At 49.6% G+C, this 17,633-nt stretch overlaps 6 protein-coding genes across 6 annotated transcripts; 3 read left to right on the top strand and 3 right to left on the bottom strand.

Annotated features, from left to right (window-relative positions):
* Positions 1–1,223: 1,223 nt before the first annotated feature.
* On the top strand, positions 1,224–2,694 carry UA08_01810 (hypothetical protein; the record flags this gene model as incomplete). Its single annotated transcript, XM_020261515.1, has 2 exons — positions 1,224–2,466; positions 2,537–2,694. 2 exons carry the CDS (start codon positions 1,224–1,226, stop codon positions 2,692–2,694), a joined length of 1,401 nt encoding a protein of 466 aa, XP_020122969.1.
* Positions 2,695–3,184: 490 nt separating this feature from the next.
* Positions 3,185–4,939, bottom strand: UA08_01809 (hypothetical protein; the record flags this gene model as incomplete). The annotated part of the gene is made up of 1 exon (XM_020261514.1): positions 3,185–4,939. One exon carries the CDS (start codon positions 4,937–4,939, stop codon positions 3,185–3,187), a length of 1,755 nt encoding a protein of 584 aa, XP_020123433.1.
* A 235-nt stretch (positions 4,940–5,174) lies between these two features.
* UA08_01808 (hypothetical protein) lies at positions 5,175–6,038 on the bottom strand (the record flags this gene model as incomplete). The annotated part of the gene is made up of 1 exon (XM_020261512.1): positions 5,175–6,038. One exon carries the CDS (start codon positions 6,036–6,038, stop codon positions 5,175–5,177), a length of 864 nt encoding a protein of 287 aa, XP_020123432.1.
* Positions 6,039–6,530: 492 nt separating this feature from the next.
* Positions 6,531–8,027, top strand: UA08_01807 (hypothetical protein; the record flags this gene model as incomplete). Its single annotated transcript, XM_020261511.1, has 1 exon — positions 6,531–8,027. The coding sequence occupies one exon, from the start codon at positions 6,531–6,533 to the stop codon at positions 8,025–8,027; it is 1,497 nt and encodes a 498-aa protein (XP_020123435.1).
* A 2,288-nt stretch (positions 8,028–10,315) lies between these two features.
* Positions 10,316–11,563, top strand: UA08_01806 (hypothetical protein; the record flags this gene model as incomplete). The annotated part of the gene is made up of 1 exon (XM_020261510.1): positions 10,316–11,563. One exon carries the CDS (start codon positions 10,316–10,318, stop codon positions 11,561–11,563), a length of 1,248 nt encoding a protein of 415 aa, XP_020123434.1.
* A 681-nt stretch (positions 11,564–12,244) lies between these two features.
* UA08_01805 (hypothetical protein) lies at positions 12,245–17,387 on the bottom strand (the record flags this gene model as incomplete). Its single annotated transcript, XM_020261509.1, has 3 exons — positions 12,245–12,933; positions 13,009–15,195; positions 15,257–17,387. The coding sequence occupies 3 exons, from the start codon at positions 17,385–17,387 to the stop codon at positions 12,245–12,247; spliced, it is 5,007 nt and encodes a 1,668-aa protein (XP_020123437.1).
* Positions 17,388–17,633: the final 246 nt, after the last annotated feature.

Here is a 17,633-nt window from a genome sequence, read left to right as displayed (position 1 = left end):
CGCAAGGAGTTAAGGGCAGACAGAATATAGTGCAATTGTTAGTTCCACTGGCAGCTTGTACACTTGCCATATGTCCGCGAATCACACCCATAACTTTCCTGATTCGGAAATATTAGGGCTCGGACGTGTTACCAACGGCTATCAACAAAATTACAGGCAATGTGACCACCACCCTTGACAGGGCCATTCATGCAGTTACACGAAGATGACAATTACTGACCAGGTGTTGTCATCGTCAGACTGGGCTAGAACTGTCCATTCTTACACATGCTGACTTGCTGATCTGTTCCACACTAACTACTTTGGCAAGTAACTATGCCTCAGATGCCGATGCAACAGAAATCGCAAGTTAAGCAAGCCTCTATTCAAAGATGATATTCTGAACAGTGAAGATTCATTAGGAGAACGAGTTAGCGCTTGTTCCAGGCGGCTGAATAGGCTGAATCTAATATTTGACGCTATTGTAATTCACTGCATGCGATTGGTGCCCTCAGGCAGCCAGACCCATCGGATATACTTCAACTCCGTATTTCCAGGCAATGGGAGGCGAGCATCGCGGTTCCTGTTGCAGCATGCAACTGCAGCATTGGAAACAGAACATCGGACAATGCTGTAGATCGTCTATTTATAAGATATGCTCCGAATACTGCGTACACAAATCGATACCCTCCGAGTCTGTTGCAGACAGTGAGTGAGGCGCAGTGAAACGAGGGGCCGCAAGAGCTGGGACCATGCGGCTATGAAGAAACACTAAGCCGCTTATGGTTAAGCGGGCAATTTCACGGACGCCGTTTGGCTGACGGCGAGCGCCACGTTAGATCATCATGGCGTAGCCTCGTATTTTCGGTCGCAATTTCGGCTCAAATACTAGAATACTTGCGAGTTACTAGGCATTACAAGTCAAATCGTTGAACCTGCACAGGAAATGCCGCCGAGAAATACGTGCAGGGCGTAAATTACATACTTCAAAAATTACGAGCCGCTTCCGAGCTAAGCTTCACCTAAACTGATCCACCGTCGGCCAAATTCTCCCCCCAGCCTTCCACGATCTACCAACCCTCGCCTTTTTAGGCGCTTTGGCATATTTCGCGCTTATTATATATTATGTGTATTGCTGCATATCCAGTGACACGAGTAACCGTCTACTCGCTTGGCTGAAGGATTATTACCGACCATGGAATGAATGAGCGAAGGAGGGCCCGATTAGATCTATCTTCTTCGCCATGGACTTCTCCGATTTCAAGCCCTTGAGGCGCTGGATGGACACGCCCCGAAAGTTTTCTCGCATGACTTGTATGGTGTTTCTGGCTGTCACCGGAGTCCTGCTGCTGTCTCTTTCCTACGTGCTCCTACAGCCATCGACCGCGTTTTCCCCATCGTCATCGGCGGACTTGAACAATGCGGAAAAAGTGAATCCGATCGTGACTCCCTCGCCCTCGCCTCCCTCGCCCACTCCTGAACTCTCTTCAATCACCATTCACCAATCCGAAGAAGGCACCAGCCATGTCGACCACTCCGCAGCGCCTCTCGCGAAGCCCGCCGGACTCCGTGTTGTCGGCGTAGTATTCTACGGCCGTCGCGATCGCTCTTCGTTGCTGGAATGCTACTTGCAGAAAAACCTGGCGTCCAACGGCGGCTGGCTGGATGAAGTAATCTGGGCGGCCAACACCGACGTCCCCGAGGATATGGCGTACGGGGAGAAAATCGCAGAGACGGCGCCCGAGTATACATATCTGCCAATCAAGAGTGGCGGCTACATGGGAATCTATCTGAAGGCATTCACCGAGCCCGATACGATCTATCTCAAGATGGATGACGATATGGTTTTTATCGACCAAAGCGCCATTCCGCGCCTGGTTATGACTCTACTTAATAATCCAAGAGCCCTGTTGGTCTCGTCCAACGTCGTGAATAACCCCGCTTTGGGCTGGGTGCACTACCACATGGGTGCGGTGCATCCTTACGTACCAGAAGTTAGACCAGTGGAAGACAGCCTAGCTACGAAGGAGAACGGCGCCTGGCGTGCTTCGGAGCTTCCAACATGGGGTGGAGCGGACTGGCAGATGCCCGAGTTGACACAGTTCTATGAGCTCTTCGGCGTGGATGACAGGGCAAGAGTCCCCAGCCATCGTTGGATCCCCACGAGGAATTCCAGCTATTTGTATCAGACGCCCGTTGCACAGTCGCAGTATGATGCGTTCGGCCCCAATTTGCAGTATTGGCCGTTGGCTGCACAAGCGCACTATTCGTTGTTGCAAAATATCGAGGAGAAGAGACTGGGACGGTATTTCATGGTACATGGAAGTGACGAAGAAGCAGTCAGTACGTGGGATATGCGCGGCAGTCGCATTAGCATTAATTTCATGGTGATCAGAGGGAGCGATCTTATCGACAACCTTGCAAATCTGCAGGGGAAAGATGACGAGGATATGCTTACCGTGGTGCTACCGAAGCAGTTGAATCGAGGTACTTTTTTTTTTTTTCTTTCAATTTTCTAGCCATTGTATAGAACTGCATGCTAACGATGAAAAAATAGCTATCCTGGTGGAAACAACCTCAGTTGTGGCACATTTTTCTTTTGGTCCTCAAAAGAATCTGATCAAGACAGACATTCTTGCACGATATCATAACTATGCAACACAAATGATCTGCCCTAATTCCCTTCTTGAGCCCGAGACCGTGCTCGCGGTTTGATTAGGTATATTACACACGAGCAAGACGTTATCCAGCCTACCGAGTGATAGAATTGCTATGTTGACCACTGATCTACCAATGTTTTGTGGAATAATACGGATACTTGAAACTTTGTCGGTATCGACATATTTGACTTCTCTCTCAAAATATTTTAGAACCTGTTATTCATTTGGGGATTAGTGTTCCATGTCTTTTGCATTGCTTGGGTCTATTCAATCATGGAGTTAGTTTGAAGAGACCCTGCTGTCTCTCGGGCGTTTTGGGACTCATACTTCTAGAATATCTCACTATTCATCTTGTGCCTGCTGGGGTGTAATTGACAAAAGATCTTATAATTTGGGTGTTCCATGCTGAATGTATCTTTGAGAACCTACATGATGAAATTCTTCTACGAAGTAGGGTGTATTCCCGGCTTTAATACTACTACTGAACAGAGCCAGTCCATTTTAAAGTTCCTTATTAGATACATATGGCTCAACTAGGCATATACTCAACACAGCAGGGACATGACCTCTTGGAGAATCCCCTGCTCATCCTGATTCCAGTTATGCCGGCCCTTTTCATGCTCAACAGCGTCCCAGTAGAAATTGGCAGCCATCCTCGATTCAAATAGGACGCCCAAGGACTTCGGTGTCGCTCCGACAGGAACGCTCGTCGACTGCTGCTGCTGCTGCTGCTGCCAATTCCCGTTTGTACGAGTCGAGCGATCGCTACTGCTAGTGGGCAAAGAGGGAAGGGGTCGAATATTATTTCGAATGGCTTCCAAGACAATCTTACCGCGAGTAGGGAAGTCTTTGCCATAGGCGACTGACTGTAACAGCCCGATACAGCGGTCAATGATCTGCTCCAGTCGGGGTAAAGGCATTATAGTATGCAGGTCTATGGCTGTTTGCATATCTGACGCATCTGATGAAAGTTGTCCATAGGTGGCGCTTTGATCGTGGTTCAGAAGCTCGCGTTCTTGAATCTGTATACGACGGATTTGACCTGCGACTACTCCTGCATGAAGAACAGCGCGAAGGATATGAATTGGCAGTGTTTCCCACGCCAGAGGAGTCACTAGATCAAGAAGAGCGGAAGCCGAGTCTACAGCCCGATAAATCAATAACTGGCGGACCGTAGCCTGAGCTTTGAGTTCAACCAAGTCTGCTGCAAGGGCAAATCCGCCAACTGCGATATGGCTAGCATGCAATAGAGCTAGAGTCAACAGCTCCAGCGGGGCCTGGTCGACGCTGAATCGCTGGAGTTCGTTGCTAAAGAGGGAAAGTAAATTGAGACGGTGAATGGGTTCCGTCAGGCCGCTTGAGGACGGACCATCCCAGGCAATGGCATTGAAAAATCGTTCTCGTAAGCACGCCAGAAGAACATGCTGGGTAATTAGAAGTGGTGCAGGTGGATGCTCATTGTCAAGAGCTATGTTCTTGCTGCTGAGCTGTTGCTGCAACTGATGGCAATCTCGAATGCCGCTTGGGACACCGATCTTGCTCGCGAGTTGGTGCTCTACAAAGACGCAGGCGTACCAGGTGAGTAACCTAGTTGATGGGGATGATCGATATGGCTCTGTCACACTGTTGATGTTTTTGAACTCGTTGGAATGCTGAGAACGGTGCAGGCCCATCTGCAGGGCGAAATGGGTCGCCATTCCGGCGTATGCGTAGACCGGGTCATCGTTTGGCTCAACTGCCTCAAAGGGCCAGAGACACAGCAAACAGAGAGCCTGGCAGGTTTCTGGACAGACTGAAAAGGGATATAGCGTCCGGGTAACCAGTCGTCGCACGCAGCCCTGAAGGGTGCGATAGAGAGGCCGGTTTTGAAAACTACTGGTAATGGCCATGATTGTCCAGAACAGAAGTGGCGATGCCCGTAGGATGGCGTCTGCTGTTGGAGAGGGAGTGCCGAGTAAGGGGAAATGGATATGCATTTTGGTGATGAAGTATGTGAAGAGATCAGTGACTTCGGGAGCACGAAGCACGACGTCTTCGATGGCAATTTCAGTCCCTATGTACAGAGGACCGTCTTCCGAGACATTAGATGGCACGCTGCTAGTTGGCCGTGTATAGCGGTGCGCGCTGGAGCCATGTCTACGCCGCCGTCGAGTGCGAGAGAAGTAGGGCTCGTACCTGCACGGCAACTGTCGTTGAGTGCATCGTGTACACGGCCGCGGTTGTCGCTCGGCACGATCGCAGCGGACTTTTTGCTGGCGGCACTCGACGCAGGACTTGGCTCGTGGTAATGTCGAGTCCATTGGGAGAGAAGAAAAATGTCGATGACAAGGAATGGTTGAAGTGGATGAGGAACGGAAGAGAATGAGAAGTAATTGCGCGGAGAGATTTTACATACCACGAACCACAACTAGTATGGATTCTTCTACTTCCAACTTAAAAAACCTTGATTATCTCAACACAACGTACAATACCAAATAACTAAGAGGTCTAGGCTCCTTTACATAGAAAAATTTCTATTTGACACCCGAGATTCAGTTAGAGCATAGCATGGTCTGTGGCATCGGAAACCTCTGCCAGTCTCTTCTCAAAGAAATCTTTCACAGAAGGCAGCATCTTCGACTCCTCATGACCTGCTCTTGACACAGTCACAAAACCACACTGCATGCCAGCGTCAGCCCAAGATTTCTCCAAACGTTGCGTCTCTCCATATCGTCCTCGATATCCGGCCGGTATAGTCCGCCCGCGGGCGACAGCATGAAAACTGCCTGTATCAGCATCTCCTGCCACAAACAATGTCGGCACCGCCTTCAAGGCCTCCAGGTTCACTTCCGTCCCGAAAACCGCGGCGAAGTTGCTGATACCGCCGGGGAACTCCGACTCGGGGTCGAGCAGCGTCACGGTTCCGGGGGCGCCAACCGCCAAAGCCATCAGCTTCTCCGGGTGCAGATAAGCAAAGCGATGGACGAATTGGCCTCCGCCACTGAATCCCCAGAGCAGGAAGCGGCTTGTGTCGATGCGCGGATATCTCATATGTGTTTCGTCCGCCATCCGGAGCACGACGTTGTCGTAACGAACGTCTCCGTATTTCACCATCTTGTAGTTGTTGGTATCGTTTGGGTCGAGGAGGCCCGTCGGAAATAGAGGGCATAGGACAGCACAGCCCCGGCGTTCGGCTAACGAGACGAACTCTTCTCGCAGCTGATAAGCATTCCGGCCGCTGCCATGGACGAGCACAATCAGAGACAGCGTGTCTAGCTGGCGGTATCCTCGAGGGATGTAAAGGTAATAGGAGAACTGGGGAGCTGCGAGACAGTGGCTCGAGGGAATGCGTCCTACGAGACCAAGCTCTTCAAGAAACTCCGGGGGGACTTGTTCAACGGAAACGATCTGGGAAGCCATGACTTTGACTTTCTGTCCTTGTATTTATTGTTTCTTTCTCTCGTAGTAGAAAGAAGGCTGGATTTATTCCCCCTCCATCCTTGATTGCGGGATTTTTGTCCCGTGAGATGTACGCTTTGTCAACACTAAATTGGCCAGTTTCGGAGTTGCGGTGCGGTTTCGCAACTGCGAAAGTGGAATAGAGATTATGCGGGGGAAGGAATGGCAAATTAAACACTGTTGAATGCACGTAAGGTTGGACTAAACTTTCATACTAACCAGAAAAGGCCGTAGGCGAATGTGTTTCGCAGTTGCGATAGAAGGTCATCTCGCTTTTTCAGGAAAAGTTCAACGTCCCCCGGATTTTGGAGCCACTTGGAAGAACAGACTTCACTTTTCAAAATGGAGTGGGATGTCAGCTATAAAAGGTACTCCAGATCCCTCGTACTGGACCTCTGTTTCATTAACTTCAGTGCAATATTCCGGCCGGTATATGGTTGGTAGTCTGCAATCATGGGCCATTCACAGAACGATGGCGATGTCCTCTACGTGGAGTACTCCGGAGGAACAGCAACAGCAACCACACAACTCGACAAAGAGGCTTCTGTCCTGCCTCAACTCACCCCGGACGAAGAGTTGCGGGACAAGAAGGTTCGGAAGAAGATTGACCTCCTCATCCTTCCTCTATGTACCTTGAACTACTTCTTTTCGTCGATGGACCGCGGCGACCTTGGCAATGCGAAGCTGTCTGGGTTCCAAGCCGACAATCATCTTTCCAATGTAGATTTCTCCACAGTTCTCGCCATCTTCTACGTGGGCTACATCATCTTCCAACCAATCGGCGGTCTGTCTATTCGCTGGTTTGAACCGTATCTGATCCTTGGCCTGGCGAACATGGTCTGGGGAGCAGCTACCATTCTGATGATGACCTCGAAGAATATGCTTGCGCCGAGTATTCTGCGCATCATCATTGGTGCTGCCGAAGGCATCACAGAAATCAATGGCGTCTATCTCACCATGTGGTATACTCCTCGGGAGTACGCTGTCCGTGCTGGCATATGGTATTCATTCGGCGTCCTCGCAACCTGCTTCAATGGTCTCATTGCCTATGGTATTCAAGAAAACGCTACTTCAACGCTCAAGCCATGGCGACTGCTTTTCCTAGTTGAAGGCGTGCTCCCCATCATTTTTGGGTGCGTTATGATTTGGCTCTACCCTTCCCGGCCTGAGAAAGTGAAGAAGTTCTTCACCGAGGAGGAAAAAGAACTTATTCTACAACGCACTCGAAGAGCGTACAACACACCAGGTGAAAAGGTCACTTTGCGAGGCTCATTGACCATTTTCGCGCAGCCACAGCTGTATGGCATGTGTCTGATTTATTTTGTTGTTATCTGGGCTTCGTCGGGATATAGCAATTTTCTCCCGTCTATTATCAACGGTTTCGGCTACAGCACTGTCCGCAGTCAGCTGCTAACGGTTCCATATGCAGTTCTGGGCTTCTTGTCGGTGAATTTATTCTGCTTTGTCAGTGACCGCACGCAGCGCCGAGGTGTCTTCGTCCTCGGCCTTGCCACTGTCGCCTTGGTGGGCTTTGCCATTCTTTATGCTGTTCCCGACGCATCTGGTCCTCGTCTCTTCGCCCTCGCTCTGATTTCACTAGGGAACTACCCCCTGATCCCCATCATGCTGACTTGGGTTTACGTCAATACTATTGGACTATCACGCCGTGCCATGGCTATCCCACTGCAGAACGTTGCTGGGCAAGTGGGCGGCTTAGCTGTGAGCTACACATATATCAACCCGCCACGATACGCCAATGGGACTTTGGCTACGCTCGTTCTTTTAGCGACCTTGTTACTTGTTGTGGCCGTACTTGAGTGCTACTTTTTTGCGCAGAACAAGAAGAAAGTCACGCGTATCGAGGAAGACCCCGCCTGGTATGAGGTGAATAGGAACAAGGCGTTTGATGAGTTGGGTACAGAGCATCCTGATTTCAGATATACCTTGTAGTCCTGCCCGGCGATGCATTTTACATCACTATCCGCTATATTGGGTTCAGCAAGTCATAGTATGTCTAGCCAAATATAGTGAGCATTATAAGCATACTTCCATGAATCTAGCAGCTACAATTCTTTTGTCATTAAAAAAAAAAAAAAAGTAAGTAACGTGCAAGATTAGATAGATTAGCATCCAACTATCTAATTCGAACATCCGGTGTCTTAGTTCTTGAAGATACCGAGGTAACTAAGCAAGCGGAAATATTGCAATTAAATACTTCCTTTGGTCCGTTGAGATACCTTTCGAGGGGAGTATTTACATCTCAAGACTTATCTGGAGAATAAGGAGGTCAATAATGAACACGGCAATCAAGTAAAGCAATTACAGCACAAGGAACATTGCAAGACACTACTACGATCAGCAATTCCCTAAGCCTGCAGTGAGATAGACATACATGCTTAGGCAATTGCTCACTTATCAGATACGTAGAGACAAGAAACTCAAATCTAGTAATTGGGACACTAGCATCAGTAAGTGCTTGACTGACAAAATAGAACTCTTTCCTGATCTGGTCTTCCTAACCCTACTTGCGTCGTCTACTACTGCCACCACCACGTACGTATCTGCTGCCTGATTCTCGGCCGATTATACTGCCAACGAGGCCTCGTGGCCATGACACTGGTGCTGCGGTGCTAGCAATCGACACTAACAGTGAAATTAAAAATGGTCGAAGAAAGTCTAAACACGCACGAGTACGTAGTTACTACGACGTAATTAGTATAGGGCGACATGGATCATGCAAGGCCAGGATTCATGAGCCATTTTCAGCCTTTTCTTAACAATGCTCCGCCGGCATAACCGGGGGCTCAACCGCCATAATAAGTATTAGGTGACCATTAGGGTTCTGGGTCATGATGGAGTTGAGCGCCCAGCCCAAGCGCCCCCCCACACTGTCTCCATTTTTTGTCTAATTCTTGTTCTCTTAGACTGAAGTTGACAGACGAGGACGGAGGGTAATTATACTCCGTTTTTATGCAGTTCAATCTATTTAGGTTTGCATCATTTCCATCGTTTCCCTCGTTTTCCGTAGTTGAGAAACGGAGATGAATCAGCAATGCAGAGTGAGTGAGTGCTCTTAGACATACATCTGGTAATCTTATTCATCTTATTCATATACTCTGCGGTCATGCATGTCATGCCCGTAGGAGTCCGTAAGTTCAAACTCGGCCCGATGTATGCATGCATGACTCAAGCAGAATTTTCGTGAATAAAGTAGGATAGGGTAGCCTTACAAGGTTAAGAGAGAAGTCAGACAAGCTTGTCTCCTTCTGATACTTTTAATCTACCCGGAAATCCCCCAAATCCAACAGTTTTTCACCGTTTTGCGTTTAATTTTTTTTAACTTTGCCCCCCACGACCAATTGCCTGATGGGGCATGGCAGCGACGTTGCTGCGTCAGCAGTTTGATTTGCGTAGTAAATCTAGCATGTAGTAGTAGCTGATCGAGGCCAGGACTCAGAAAGAGGAACTGGGAAGAAGCTTGTCTTGCGCTTGCTCGTTGGGGGCTGAGTGGATGGCCCCAATGCGGTTATATGTCGCGCCCAGGGGACACGACTATGCAGTGTGAGTGACAGTACTATAGATATAGCGTATAACCATAGCCATGCAAGTACTGGGCAGGGGTAAATGGCGTTTTAATGTCCCCAACGCGCTGGATACGTACGCGCCAAAGCCCCGTAGATTCAGCTGGCCACAGATCGGGCGTGCGCGGGTGGATGCTGTGCTATATGCTTAAAGCTATATGTAAGCTTAAATCCCAGACAGCACGTACATCCACAGGTACGGTGCTCGGTGTGCCATTGCAAGGTGTACAGGCCGGCATTGGGGAGATTCGGTCTACATACTCTGTAGAGGCAGCGCTCAACGTTCACCACGGAATCGGCAGAACGTGTTCTTTTCTTTTGCCTGTGCAACCACCCAGCAGAAAAAGCAAAAAAAAAAAAAAAAGCACCGGGGTCTGCTTAGATCGCAGCCACAAGAACCGGGCTCGCCCCCAAAAGCCAACACTAACAAAAAGAAGCGATGGGTGGGGAGGCTACGATTTAGTTTGCTGTGCCGGACTACTGTATTCCCGCGCCGATCTTATTAACTGCACTGTAGCTTTTGGCATCTAACTACGTCTTCGGGCCTATGGAAGCGGTGCTCTTATTAGACGTTCAGGGCACTCTCTGCTCGTTGCCGGCATACTCATATGGCCGGTTTGCCAGACTCCATCTCGGAAGACAGACCCCGATACTGAGATGGGCACCTCGAGGAAATTCCATACAAAGACCCGGAATGGATGCACCAACTGCAAGAGGCGGCGTGTCAAGGTGGCTGGCTCTCTCTTCGATCATCGCGGTCTTATGCTGTATATACTGACGCATCAGCAGTGCAATCTCCAGGCGCCGCAGTGCCACCACTGCAAAAGACGGGGGGAAGAATGCAGCTTTCAGTCCAAGGACGAGAGGCCAGCAGCTGGGGACAATGACTTTAACAAAAACAACAGCGAGAATAGGCTGTCCATAGCCCGCAGACAACGCCCACAGAGCCAACTCTCAAACACCTTGCCGTCACAATGGCCATCTCTCGCAATAGACCACGCACTCCTCAGATGGCACTACAACGCCCTCGCAGCCGATTCCCTGGCTCTACTGAAAGAAGACCCACGGCGTGTAGAGCTGGTCTGGAAAGGCGAAGTCCCTCTCAAGTCCCAGCAGGACCCATGGCTAGATAGCGCCTGCATGGCCATTTCCGCGCTGCACATCTGCCATTTGCAGCCCCCCAACCCAGAGGACTACTACACAGCTGCCTTTAAAAACTACCACAGCGCGGTGGTCGCCTTTCCAAAGGCCGTCAAAGACATAACCCCCGAGAATAGCGTGGCAATTCTGTCATTCTCACTCCTCATCCTGATGTTCCAGCTGGGCATTTCATGTGTTCCCGGCGCAGGACCCATGACCCACGCCCTCCCAGTCATCGACGCATACAACGCCGTATCTGCCATGCGCGGAACATGGTCATTAATCGACCAGCTTGGCCCGCATCTTCAAAGGAGCCGTCTCAGCGCTCTATTCGTGCATCGCAAACACCTCCGCTTCGAAACCCTCGACGAGACGTATGAGACCATGCTGAAAACCCTCGCCGAACTGAACGACACGGTTGTATATGAGTTACGCTATGGTAACGAACGCGAAATCTGTGCTCAGGCTATCACCGTGCTGCGGTTTTGGTTCAGTATCATGGCGGCCAAGTTGCCGACGACGTGGCTGCTCTTGCTCTGGTGGCCGGCTGGCGTTTCGCCTGAATTTCTGCAGTTGCTGAAGGATCGGAATCCTGTGGCGCTGGTGATTTTCTGTCATTGGTGCGCGGGGATCAATAATCTCCCTAAGAAATGGTACCTAGAAGGTTGGGCAGAGCGCATGTTGAGATCAATGCTGGAGATATTAGGGCCAGAGTGGCATTTTGCCGTTCAGTGGCCGTTAGATGAGGTGTTTAACAATACTTAACAGATCTTTCTAGACACGAAGAAATTAAAAAAAAAAAAAAAAAAAAAAAAAAAACTCTTGGAAATACTACGGTGGCCCTACCCACGGCCTCTGATAGACCTCGGGAATATCATATCCTCTCAGCTTTTTGGAGTCTACTCCACCTATGGTAGTCTAGGTGAGGAAAATATCGAATACTTCATATTGTCAGAACACATTATCTCTGATTTGCAATGCAACCTTCTTACTTGAGAGCAAGGATAGCCATTCCTCACTCCCGGAGGCAAATATGTAGACACTGGTACTTTTGTCCAAGGCACAATGCCTATCTTGTAGATTAGATGCTGGCCAAATCGTAGAATAGAGAATATATATACAACAAATAACTCACCTGAATATGCATTGAGTAATCGGGGAATAAAGCACCCCCAGCTTTCCTTGCTCCCAGAACTTTTATCTAGGTAGGTGCGTATCTGGAGTGGTTTTATGGGTGTCTACCATGTACGAAAATAGTCTAGGACAGGCACAAGGCATACAATTATCTAGGTAGCCCCAATGCAACCATGCAAAGGACATGAATTATAAACATGGTAATGAGAGAGATAGACAGAGAGAGAGGGAAAGATAAGCGCATCATAAAGACGTTCTTTTCTAAAGCAACAAAACTCCAGGACTGAAAATCATGAACTGTCACCACCATGCTTATTCAGAGATGAGTCGATCGTCTTCATTCACTCGGAGCTCTACAACAGGCAGATCTTCATCGCCGTCACTGGCAGCACCAGTGTCCTCCGTGATGGAGTGGAAATTGGTGCGGCCACCATCGCCTGCCTCGCCGCCGAAATGTTGTTCCAGGTCACTCATATCACCTCCGCCAACTGCTTTATTGCTATCGTTATCATCATCATCATCATCATCAAACAGGCCATCGTCATCCGAAACCGGGGGTCCGGATATATTATCAAAAGACCAAGCCGGTCGGTCGGTGAGAGAGAACTTTGCCTGTTGTTGTTGTTGGTGGTGGTGGTGGTTATATTTCTGATAAGGCGGCAGTTCATTGTCCTCTCCTCCGCTCGAATCAACCTCCACGCTCCTCACTTGCAGCCCGGCTGGCAAACCACCATCTCCCGCTTGGTGAACTGCTCCGACTGCTGCTAAGGCGCTCGTAGACCCATTGCGGGAGGAGTCGACGAGGCGCCTGCCTTCCCCCGACGGGGAACCAGTGCGTGAGTCATCTTGGTTGTCTTCCGAATCGGCTCGCGTTGAAGCCTCCGTGATTTCCTGTAATAACTTACCACCAAGGGGGGTTTCTGACCGCCGCCGGTAAAATAAAAGATAGGCAGCCGTGGAGATGACCTTGGAGGGGTTGATAGCCTTGGACACGTGGGAATCTTCATAATCAAAGTCAGTACAATTCTCCGCTCTTTTTCTTTCAAATGCACACTGAAAGGTTTCTCAATACACACCATTGTATTCATTCCACTCGTCCGTCAAAAAGTTCTTAGCATAAGCCGTGTAATGCCCACCACCAAGACCACCGTAATGATTATCCACCGCAAAAAGATCATAGATAAGACTTTCACCTGGCTCCGCTGATTCAACCCGGCCATTAAGATCGAGTCCCTCAATGGGGAAATCAACCAGTTCATCGATCTTGTCTCTGAATCCTCGACTGGCACTAAATCGCTTGAGATGGATGACCAAAATATCCGGTGTCTTCCAAAGTTCGAACTTTTTACTGGCTCGGCGATGTTCTTTACAACGCGGGCAATACCACGCGTCATTCTCAGACAAAATCTCCTCGCGGCCAAATTCATCAAGACACTGATCCAATGTGAGTCCCCTCTTTCTGCGACTTGCCCGCTGTGCTCGCTTTTTTGCTAGTTCTGGATCGGGCAGATGCTCGACGTTTGTCCATGTCGGAGAGCCGCGCAATTCGTTGCGATCCTTGGGGTCGGCACCAAACATTCCATCGTGGCTGGTCTCATTCCAGTCAAGAACGATACCTTCCCCAGGATAAAGATATATTATATCCTGCTTCTTAGCACGATTAGAAGACTTTTCATTTGAATGCGTAGAAATAACGCCAAGTTCATCATCAGAATCAGTTGCTCCGTCGTTTGCCAGTCGTCCAGATTCGTTAGACGATATGCTAGTGCGAGATGGCTTCTGTGTACTGGCTTTTTGAATACTGTTTATCTCATCTTCGCTGCTAACTGGGCTATCTGGACTCTCCTTGCTTGCACTTGTACGTTGTGCTTTCCGTGCAGAAGTCTTTGACTTTGCTTTTGGCTTCGGTTTTCGCGACGAGATAGATTGATAGTTTGAATGTTCATCCAACGCCGAGAACCCTAAGGGAATAACTTCATTCTTGGATCTGATGAGTTTCATCTCGAAGAGGTTACGGAAGCGCAATGGAGGAGAAGACTTGGTCGCTTGCTTAGACGCATCTTCAGACTGCGCCGTCGAATCACCGGCATCTTCCATGGATACGTCAACAAGCCCTTCCTCACCCTCAACCGAAGCATCTTTGACTTTGGGATCCGAGTCGAGGTCATCCTCATTCATAATCACTGCGTCGGAATCTGTGTTGTCGTCCTGGGGAGCCTCGCCGTCACCGCTGCCTTCGTGAAGGAAATCACGAGTTGTTAAGGTAGCCGTAACCTGCAGCACCTTGTTCAGGATGGCATCATAATCACGGGCTTCTTCCCGATTCACAACAATGAATGATGGGGCTCCAAAAAGCTGCCGTAGCCCATTACGACCTAGCGATCGTTGAACGTGATTGAAGACGGGCACAAGAAGCCGATCAGCTCGGGGAGAATCAATGTTTGGAACATCTTCGTGATCCATGCTACTGAAAGACATGGGCATGGAATATAATGATTTTTTGGGTCTATCCGGATTGTAATTGGTAGGAACCGTTTCAACTTCGAAGATACCGATGTCATCCGAAGCTTGAATATTGCTATCTGCGATGGTACTGGCATTGTCGAACAGTTTGTAGAACTTGTGCTTGTAGATCTCAGCCATGACCAGTTTCTGAGGATCCGTGCCAGTCTTTTTTGCCACAAGCTCCTTCAGTGCCTTGATACTTGCATTCTTGTCAAGTTCAGCATCAATCAATACCGGTGGCTTATGCAGCGGGAAAAAAAAGATGTCCTTTGACCACAAGTTCTCAACAGGAAGCTGCAGGGTCAGGTTATTGAAAGGATCAAAAATGATGCTGACTTTATCGCACTCAGGGCAAACAAGAGTTGATTTATACATTCCTGCGAATAAATCTGTAATCACGGAGTCATTGCGGGCTTTGTAAATCTCCCAGCATCTGTCAGCAAATCCTTTCAAAGCAGCGTGATCGTGTACCATCTCATCGGTAGAATCTGGTTTCTCGATATACGGTTTTTTCTGAATTCTGTTCAGATCTTCCTGGAGACCATCGAGAAGGAAGAGGAGAAACTCTTGAGAGTCCTGTTGGCCGTAACCAGAAAACGCAGGTCCATACCGGCCAATCGTATGCTTGAATTGTTTCGGTGAGAATGATGCCGGTCCCTCATCGTAAACGGCGTGCAATAAATTAGCATAGGCTTTAGCCACATCACCGTTATGTGATAGAGGGTTGCTTGGATTTAAGTCCTTCTTGTAGTAGCCGTCTACAGAGTAAGTTAGTATGCTAGAAGTCCAGCCTCATTGCGAAAGTCACCAAAGACACACTCAAAAAATAGTAACTCAACTCTGCGACACTGCGCACACATTGCAGTGCGGAGGCCATATAGCATGTGTTTCCAAGATTTGTAAATCCTGTGTTGCCCCTGGGTCGGTCGTCCTTCCTACGCCCTCGAATCGGTTCGGAAATAGGAGTTGCCCGGCCGCTGGTAGTAATGGCTTTAGATTTGATTTTGCCAGCGCCAGCAGCTCTATTGGACGCAGGTACAGAAAGGCGGTTGAGAGTGGATTTTGAAGCGTCAGAAACCCATTCACCGCCACCAGGACCGCCGATCTGTTCCTCTAATACCACAACGGCATTATCACCGAGCCCAAAATGATCGACTGTCGACTTGCCATTATATTTATCGTTGTTTGTTTGGTCCTTCGCCTCCTCAATAAGCTCGCGGTGCGTATCGGACAGAGAAGAAAACGTATTGACATCCAACACAAGACTGTTGCCAGCATTAGCCACCAGCGTCGCCCCTGGGGCAGGGGAATTGCTCCTGGAATGCGCTGGCGTGATGACACCGGATGTTTGGGTACTACTCAATCCATCCAGAACCCTCCACACGCGAACTTTAGTTGCCATATCGATGTGGGCAAGCTCCTTAGCCTTCTTTAGCCACTTTTGGAAGTTGGTCTGTCTGCTAGCAAGAAACTTGACGGGAGCTGCATTCTTGTCCCTCAATGCATGATGAGAGATTCCACCGCTAGCACCGGGCAGTTTGTGTACTGTGTAAATGGGCGGAGATATTTCATACTGGATATTAGTGGCATCGCCCTCGCTGGTGTTATGTGCGTAACGGACAATGGCTGGTGATTGCTCGGCTAGGCCGTACCATTTCATAATCAGGTCCCATGCAGCTTGGGGAACAATCTCAAAATCTTCGTTCATCTGTAGACCGGGACGTAAAGGAACGAATGGTTCTCCTGCCTCATCCTGAAAGATGCTGGTGGGATCTGTGTCGAGAATGATATCTGAATTATCAACGGGTCCAATTTCTCCCTCGGCAAACTTCTTGTCGATGGGTTTAGTACCGCCCTCCTTCGAGCTACGAGCTAATACTCGATTGAGCCAGTTGTACGACAGAACGTAACCTTTCTGTTTGTCCTCGGGGAATTTCTGAGCCAACTCTAGGACCCGCTGGACCTGCTCGTCGATAGATGGAAGCACTGCCTCGGAGCCAGTTGTGTGCATTTTGGCGCCTTCCTTGGTTGACGCGGAGCTATTGTATGTCGACATACTAGAAGGAGTAGGATAAACCGAGTCGGGAGAGTTGTCGACGGCATCGGCCATTTCGGCGTCTCCGTCGCCTCCTATCATGTCCACAGAAGTTGCTCTTCTCTGGGCCGGGCGTGAAGTGCCCGCGTCTGAATGGTTGTCGGATGCTCCGGTATTATCCATTTCTATGTCGTCCGAGGATTGATCGTTCTGGTTGAGCTGGGACATGCGGCGTTTGACGGCGGGAGACGACGATCGAACGTCGCGCTGGTCTTCTTGCTGGGGAAAGTTTCTGGAGGACTTTTCTGAGCTTGACATATCGGTCGTCGGGTCACTGTCCAGCGTGAGCCCTGCGTAAGCCGCAGACGGGGAATCTGCGTGGCCGGCAGGAGTCGAAGCACGGGAACTGGCAACGCCGAGTACTTCGTCTTGCAGATGCGCAGGTACGTAGCGTGGTGACGAGCCCGATGACCGGGGAGTGTTTGACGATGCCAGCGTCAAGGCGGGCTGGTGTGGCAACGAAGGGGGCGCCGACAACGTTGAGCTTGACAGAGACGGAGAGGGCGAGCGCGAGGGATCGTCTCGCTGGGAGGGCTGTCTGATGGGACGACGGCCAACGTCCGTGTCTTTGTTGTTGTTGTTGTTGTTATCCTGGCCCTTGGTGTTGGAGCGGTGGTGGCTGCGACGCTGCTGCTGCTGCTGCTGCTGACGTCTATCCTCCGCGTCAGCGTGCCTGGCCCCCGAGGCACTGTTGTTCGGTCGGCGAGGCTCTTCAACAATCTTGCGGCGCTTGGTGGACGACGTCGTGAATGTGAGCTGCGCACGCTTTGTGGCAGCTCTGGACGAATAAGTAATGGGGGAGGGGAGAGCGGTGGGAAATGCAGAAGCGACGAAGGGTTCAGGAAATTTGTTCATGTGGAGAGGAGAGAGCGGCAAGCACCACCAACCAGAGCAAGCAGAAAAAAAAAATGAGACCACGAAGTGGGTAATCGCAGGGCTGCTTGCTTTATGCAGACTGCTAAATTAATTATTAATAGTGTAATCCACAAACGAGCGTATTCCTAACGTATGCTGGGAGTTGCCAGTGTTCCGCCACGAGGAGAGTGCCGAAGAAGAGATTGACTACTTGCTGTCTGCGAATGTATGGGCAAAGAAAGAAAT

The sequence above is a fragment of the Talaromyces atroroseus genome (genome assembly GCF_001907595.1).
Source record: "Talaromyces atroroseus strain IBT 11181 chromosome Unknown scaffold_1, whole genome shotgun sequence".
In the NCBI taxonomy this organism is placed as follows: Eukaryota; Fungi; Ascomycota; class Eurotiomycetes; order Eurotiales; family Trichocomaceae; genus Talaromyces; species Talaromyces atroroseus.
Note: the sequence above shows the minus strand (reverse complement) of the source record. Positions and strands in the feature narration are given on the sequence as shown.